Source organism: Myotis brandtii, unplaced genomic scaffold (genome assembly GCF_000412655.1).
Source record: "Myotis brandtii unplaced genomic scaffold, ASM41265v1 scaffold394, whole genome shotgun sequence".
Lineage (NCBI taxonomy): Eukaryota > Metazoa > Chordata > Mammalia > Chiroptera > Vespertilionidae > Myotis > Myotis brandtii.
This window is the reverse complement of record NW_005365111.1, coordinates 554,109-562,276: the sequence shown is the minus strand read 5'-3', so window position 1 is coordinate 562,276 and position 8,168 is coordinate 554,109. Positions and strand designations below refer to the sequence as shown.

Genomic DNA, 8,168 nt, shown 5'->3' with positions numbered 1-8,168 from the left:
TTGCATCACCTTTCAACATCTCGTGGAGTCAATGCCAAGAAGAATCGCCGCAGTATTGAAGGCAAAAGGTGGCCCAATGAAGTACTGATGGGGTGGTCATAATAATCTGGCCACTCACGTTCAAATATATCCCACGTGCAAAGGCTGTTAAATCACATTGTTTACCCATATCTTCAGAAAAAATCACTTCTACTGTCGTGGTAAACAACCTGATTCCCTATTTTTAATGGCCTGGCCCTCTAGCAACTTCAGTGCAAAATTATAGCTAATTTGCCTACAAATGTCAGGTGGTCATAATAATCTGGATACTCAGTGTATATATAATCTTTGCTTCTTAGGCAAATACAGGAAAAACTTTTTTCCTCCTTTACTTTTAGAAATAGGCTTATTTTTTCTAATGGGAAATATACTTACATTCTTAAGAAATATAACAGAGATAACATGACCTTGACAACTCTTAGGAGGCTGGAAAAAGGGTGGGTGTATATGGGGAGATATCAGGTCCTGAGGTTTGTTCCCAGAACTGCAGCAACTCCCAGGCCTCTAATGGCTTTAGTGTAAAAGTACTATTTTTTTCCTTTACAAGGAGAGTGCTCCCCCACCCCAACCCACTGATGCCGCTTGTGCAGCCTATTCAAGGGCACTTCTGTAGCTCCAGCCCTTTAGGATAAATACTTGGGGAGTTTAAACAATTGTTCTCATATTCTTTCTCTTTTTGAGTAGACTAATGATATGAAATCTTGTATAAGAAGAGATCTTAAAAATAAAAAAAACAAACAAACACAGTAAATGAATGAGTACTCACAAAAGGGTGGACTGGGACATTACCTTTAGAATCTTATCTCACATTAACCCAGCACAGTAAATGGGTTCTGAGTGGCATAAAGTCTAAATAGTAGAGACAGAGGATTCCCTATATTTATAAAATGGCGAAGTGCAAACTAAATCCCCTAAAGATAAGAGAGCAAGTAAAGAATATTAATCAGTAACCAAATTACATTACAGACAGATAAGAACTTCTACTAGCTAAGAATTTCTAGTGGCTGATGTCTTGAGAGAGAGAGCAGAAAGGACCCCAAGATTAAGAGTTCTTGGCAGCTGCTGGGAAGTTCCTATAATCCCTGCCATGTGTTCAGCCTGCCATAAGTAGCTGGGGCCTCTAGCAAAGTGAAATATGTCCCATCTCCAAACAAATTAAACCAAACAACAAAGACACAAAACAACAGTTAACAGAGACACCCTACATACAGTATTTATAGGTGTGCACAACCTACAGACAAGACTTAATAAATCAGAGTCTTTTCTATGGATCTTTCAGAAGATGTCTTATAGTGCCCCGGGACTTACAGCTAGAATGCAGCCCAGAGAGCTCCCGGGTGTGGTGGCTAGTGAACACCCATAAACAGCCTGTTGTTCACAGATTTTATCATATTCTGCTCTCCATAATAGATATTGACTGGCATCCAGAGTTGTTTTGGCCAAAATCTGCCAGTCCCAAAGAATCATGTGATAATTTTCAGACAAGGCATTAAGGAGTCCTTTTGTAAATGGACTGTTAGCTCCATTTTCTCTAACACTTTTCCTTATTTTTTTAAAGGTATTAAAGGAGAGAGGCTCATAAACTCCATTACTTTGTTGATCTTGAATAACTGGGCAAGCTAAAAGCTCTCCTTCTAACATGGCTTGCTTGACACAGGACCCCATAACTGAGGATCTAGTTGATGAGCCTTCCCACACCGGAGGCAGAGGATCAGAAAATAGTTCCTCCAGCGACGGGGCTTTAGGTATTACAGGCTCCACAGGCTCTGCTTCAGGAGGAGGGGGTGGTAGTAAATCCTCCTGTTGCTCTGTAGGCTTTTGATTTTCAATATGAAGTGGGCATAATGCAGCTCAAACAAGAGCCCACATAGTTAATGATGATGAGGACACTCGCTTTCCCTGGGCCTGATTTCTCTTTAGATTCCTGCCCACTTGTTCCCAGAGATTAAGGTCTAGCGTTCCAGCATCAGGGAACCAAGGATTATAAATTACAACAATTTTAATAAGCTTTTCAGTTCTTTTGTAACAGAGGCACCACCTACTTTTAATAACTGTTTCAGCACTGTGATATATTGCTGCTGTTCTGTGGACAACTGTTGTCCCATTATGAAATCTTAGCTGAGAAAGAATTATCTCAAACTTGGGAATCCCAAGCAGATTCCAATGACTTACCGTGCAGTTACTTTCATTTTCTTCCTCTTCGTTTTTGAGGGTTCCACCGCGTTTTATTGCATTCCTGGCTTCCTCACACAGGGCGCCAGCTGCCGGGGTTGACCAGCAGACCCTGAGCGACAGATGAATAGATTACTCTGACACATGTTTCTGTGAAAGAGAGGGCTAAGGGGCTGTTTTGCTTTAGGAGCAAAAAACCCTGTTTGCCTGCCTTCTTAGGCTTTTATTGTCACAACAGCTTGAACTGAAATTAACCTCTAGATACAATCAGCAGGGTAAGTATACTTGAGAAAGCATATGCTTCTACAAGGTCGAGTCTAAAAGACCAAACAGAGATTCTAGCAAAACACCAGGGGATCAGACTTGTTTGGAAAAGTCAAGGTAGGAGCTGCTGCTTTTAGCAAGTCCCCCTAAAGGCCCCCAAACTTTTGGACAATCCTCCTTATAGACATCTAACCAAGTCCTGTGTTTCCCCTCTATGTATACTAGAGGTCCGGCGCAAGAAGTCCTGCACAGGTTCAGTTTCTAGGCCTAGCCTGCTATCAGGGCCATCTTCCCCAGCTGCCAGCAGCTTCCCCACCCCCAACCGCCACCCACCTGGGTTCTCAGTTTGCATTGGGTGATGGGAGCCTGATGACTTGGGGGAAAGGGACTGAGAGGTTGCCCACTTGTGACACCAAAGCCCCTACCACGGGTCACCCTCTGTGTGTGGGGTGACAGGTGGGGCAGAGGCCTTGGCCTGCCACCACCTGAATCCCCTGCCACCCACCCCAGTTCCCTGTTCACCATTGGGCAATCAGAGCCTGAAGGCTGGGGGGAGAGACCAAGAGGTCAGCAGTTCCTCCCGCTCACCAGTCCCACCTCCACTACCACCAACCCTGGTTCCCCATACGCCATAGGGCGATGGGAGCCTGCTGTCCGGGGAGGAACCAAGAGGTCAGCCATTCCTGCTCGCTCACCTGCCCCACCCCTGCCACAGTTTGCTGTCTGTGTGTGGGGTGACCGGCAGGGCAGGGGCCTTGGCCTGGCACCACTTGCATCCCCCGCCACCCAACCCTGGATCCCCAGGTGATGGGAGCCTGTTGGCCAGGGAAAGGGACCAAGAGGTGGTCAGTGCACTTCCTAGTGACTGATTGAAGGGTCATTCTGGTCGTTTTGCCGTTATGGTCACTGGGCTTTTATTATATAGGATATTCCAGGCTCCAGGCTGAGGCAGTAGAATGAGCAAATTCTGTTTGTGGTGGGAAAAAGTTAATTTAAACACTAAGCCATGCAGTTTGGCTGGAGTGCTGGGCATGTTAGGGGAGTAGTAGATGACACTGTATTTAAGGAAGCCACTGAATGCCAGATTATGTACTTTGTGATTTGTTGGACAATAAGGAGCCATTAACACTTTTTAAAGAGCTTGTTTTAGAAAAATATTATATCTAACAGCATTACATAGAGTGAAGTAGAAAAAGATGGGGTAGGGAGACAAATTAAGTAATAAGGGCCTGAACTAGAGTATAAACAATGAAAAATGTTTAATTCTCACCCAAGGATCAAGAATATGTTGATTGATTTCAATTTTAGAGATACAGGGAGGGAGGGAGGGAGAGAGAGAGAGAGAGAGAGAGAGAGAGAAATTGATCCTATACACATCCCAACTCAGGATCAAACATATCACATAGGCATGTGCCCTGATCTCTGGAAGATGCTCCAACCAACTAAGCCCTCCAGCCAGGGCTAAACAATGAAACTTTAAAAAATGAAATTATCATGAGAAATAAAACAGTTACAGAAAATAGTAACAATAAGTACAATAACTAATGTTTATTGAGCACTTATTATGTACACTATGCTAAATGAATTGCATAAGCAGCTCAATTAATTCTCAAATTGACTAAAAGTTAGATACTATGATTAATTTCATTTTACCAATGAGAAAATTAAGGATCAGAGAGGTTTAGTGATATACCCAGGGTCACACAGCTATTGATTAAAACAGCAAGAATTTAACCCAGGTTATTCTGACTCCTAAACATACATTTCCCCCCATATACTAGTAGTATGCTATCACCTCCACTGGAACTTATTTGGAAGTGGAGAATAAGTGACAAAGAGTCAATGTCTTTGAGATTTTGACAGGATCTGGAAAATCGTGGTTAACTTAATAGTAATAAGGAAGTCTAGAGCAGAATCTGGCTTGCAGTTTTGAGATATGATGATTTTTGTTTGCTATGTTGATTTTTGTAGCCAAATAATTTGTACTCACTGAAATTATTTCATTTAACAAATACTGAGCACTTACTTTATCTTGGGCATTCCTTGGTTCTGGTATACAGTAAGTAAACAAAACACACAAGAATACCTGTCCTTATACACTTAAAATTTTACAGGGAAAAATAAATATAAATAAAATAAATAAGTCAAAACATAGAATATGTTATTTATGATTTATAATAGATAAAATAAATACTACCAAAAGGTTATGAAGAATACTGGAAGAGAGCTACAGTTTTTTAAGTAAGAAGATCAAGGAAAACCTCAAGGAAAGGTGCAATTTGGGTAAATATCTAAAGGAAGTGAGAGAGTAAAACAGGAAAATAATTTGGCTAAAGTGTTTTAGGCACCAGGAGCTGCCAATGCAAAGTGTTTTTTTTAAAATATATTTTTATTGATTTCAGTGGCCCCTAAATAATGGCTCAAGGACAAATGCTGGGTTGGCTGTATCTAAATCTATATGGGGGAGATTTTTTAAAATGTTGAATTTTGGGCCCTGCATATTGACTCAGAATCTCTGAAGGAGACACCAAGAAAGCTATGGAAAGCTGTATTTTTAAAAATGTCCTCAAATGAGTCTGATGATTGGTGAGGTTTGTGAAGCAAAGGTCTAAATTAGAGCCTCTCAAATGCTATTACATAAAAGAATGACCTGTAGTTATTGTTAAACTGTAGATCATGACTCAGCAGGTATGGGGGGAGGGGCAGGAGAGTCTTTTATATTTCTAACAAGCTCTCAAGAAATGCTGGTTCAGGATCACATTTTGAATAGCAAAGGGCTAGATTACCTCTGAGAATTCTTCTAGTTATACTTTGATGTGCTTATCGAAACAGTGGAATATCACCCTCACTCACATCAGAACTTCCTACTCAAACAGATTTTTCTACACATGGGCTTTTGTTTTCCTTTTCTTTCTTTCTCTTTTTTTTGCAAAAAGTGCAAGACAATAATATTTTTTTCTTCACTTGCAGCTCTGCCTTATCCACATTGATCATCTCTGAAGAGTTGCAGACCCACTGAGTACTAAAGCAAACCTTTCTTCTATGTGAGCCATAAAAAGAAAGCCTGACAAACACCTGTAAAGTGACGGCTATCATCATATGGAAATTAGAAAAACTGCTACATGAAATATTAATAATTGAAATGGGAGACAATCAGCTGTTGTGATGTCCGAGAAGGCCTTATAACAGAGTAAACAAAAGGGGAAAATTATAACAGCTTGTTATCTGTGCTTGCACATTTAGACTTCCATGTCATTACTGTAGACAAATCCAAAGCAAACATGCAGATAGTTCTTTGAAAATCATGTGTAGAGGTTCATACCTTTACAGTAAGGAGGAGGTTATTTTATTGTCAGTCTCTTTAACCCATTGATGGTTAATCTTTAAAAAAGAGCAGTAGTTGATTGTAAATTTAGGTTTTGAACTACCATTTGGCAAATAAACTTTCTCTGAGAAGAAAAATGCCTGCTAATAACACATGTGATGGGACAGATGGATACAATACAGATTTTCGATACTTTATCTATGCAGTGACATACACTGTCATTCTTGTGCCAGGTCTCATAGGAAACATATTAGCCTTGTGGATATTTTATGGCTATATGAAAGAAACCAAACGAGCAGTGATATTCATGATAAACTTAGCCATTGCTGACTTACTACAAGTTCTCTCCCTGCCACTGAGGATCTTTTATTACTTGAATCATGACTGGCCTTTTGGGCCTGGTCTCTGCATGTTCTGTTTCTACCTGAAGTATGTCAACATGTATGCAAGCATCTATTTTTTGGTCTGCATCAGTGTGCGACGATTCTGGTTTCTCATGTACCCCTTTCGCTTCCATGACTGCAAACAGAAATATGACCTATACATAAGCATTGCTGGATGGCTGATCATCTGCCTTGCCTGTCTGCTCTTTCCTCTCCTGAGAATAAGTGATGACACCCCAGGCAACAGAACCAAATGCTTTGTAGATCTTCCTACCAGGGATGTCAGTCTGGCCCAGTCTGTTGCCATGATGACCATTGGCGAGTTGATTGGGTTTGTTACTCCTCTTCTGATTGTCCTATATTGCACCTGGAAGGCTGTTTTATCACTGCAAGATAAATATCCTGTGGCCCAAGACCTTGGAGAAAAAAAGAAAGCCTTGAAGATGATTCTAACCTGTGCAGGAGTGTTTTTAATTTGCTTTGCACCTTATCACTTCAGTTTTCCTTTAGATTTCTTGGTCAAGTCCAATGAAATTAAAAGCTGCTTAGCCAGAAGGGTGATTCTGATATTTCATTCTGTTGCCCTGTGTCTTGCTAGTCTGAATTCTTGCCTTGACCCAATCATATATTACTTCACCACTAATGAGTTCAGAAGACGGCTTTCAAGACAAGATTTGCAAGATAGCATCCAACTCCATGTGAAATCCTCTGTGAGCAAACATACTACTTCTACCCTGACAACTGAATTATGCTAAATGAATGTGGCCTGAAATGAATATATATATATTCAGAATATCAGAACACATTTCTAATACTCCAAGCTACTGGGAAGTAATCACCAGAGGCACTAAGAACTTTTTAGTTATACTCTGTCTTACCTATATGAGAAATTCACATCTTTATAACAGAACCTATTTAGAGCATTATACTCTACCATCATTAATGTTGACATGTCCATGTAGTAATTTGTCACCAAGTCTTTAAGAATTGAACTATAATATTTCAGTGACAACTTATACACATATGCTCTCAACTAGAGTCAGCAGGTTTATCTATGAAACTCAAACACAAAGAGGTGATTACCTTGGTGTCATCATACGCACTTAGTTTGGACACTGAGTACTTAGAGTCAGTGTAGTTATCTACAGGGTGTCCCAAAAATGTATATATACTTTGACAGCTAATCTGTCTTTAAAATGAAATGCATTTTAATAAACACTGCCTTTATAATTATTCACAGTGAATGTATACATTTATGGGATACCCTATATTTATACTGGTAATTTCAGTTTATAGTTTATATTCTAATATTGTATTTTGGTTATATATTAAGTATGATGGACCATATATTATTCTGTGAAAATAAAGTGCTATAAACATGGGATCATTTCTATCTCCTGTGTATGATTACACTCTAGCATTTGAAGACTCAAATAGCTATTTCCTTCATTTTGGTGTCAATATGAAACATCATCTGTCACACTTGTTCATAGAATGAAAATCTGAACTTGGGTCTTTGGTATGTTAAAAGTAAGGACAAGAAACATTCAAATAAAATAACTTTCTATTACTATATAAGCTTCCATATTGAATCTACTCAGGGAAGATAGCTTGCCAACATTCATACAGTGTGACTCAAATTGCATCTATATGTCCAGGAGACAGCAGATAGGTGGCAATTACAGATATTTTTATAACTATTTACAAAGAACCTCTGGAGATTAATAAACCTGCCTAGTAAGAGAGTTTCCACTATGCTTCCAGAGTGATGTTGAGGTACCTCTGATAGGTTACTATATTTTCTGAGCCTATGGAAGAAGGAGGGTACTAATTAATCACTAAGCTTAGGCCAGAACAAGAAGATGAAGTAGATTTGGGTACACCTCTTAACACTTCACCACATTGTATTTCTTACTTTAAGATAGTTGGCAACTGTTGAGCCACATTCACATGCCAGAGTAGGGTTTGGAAGCAGCCAGGCATGT

The 8,168-nt window shown here is 39.8% G+C and overlaps 1 protein-coding gene across 3 annotated transcripts in view; it reads left to right on the top strand.

Moving 5' to 3' along the window:
* The window catches only part of GPR174 (G protein-coupled receptor 174), a 59,130-nt gene extending 51,336 nt beyond the window's left edge, over positions 1-7,794 (top strand). For all 3 annotated transcript variants that reach the window (XM_014545035.1, XM_014545034.1, XM_014545033.1), the window contains one exon: positions 5,446-7,794. In XM_014545035.1, coding sequence (XP_014400521.1) covers positions 5,937-6,938 — 1,002 coding nt within the window. In that variant the 5' untranslated portion in view covers positions 5,446-5,936 and the 3' untranslated portion in view covers positions 6,939-7,794. The remainder of the gene's footprint in view (positions 1-5,445) is intronic.
* The last annotated feature ends 374 nt before the right edge of the window (positions 7,795-8,168 follow it).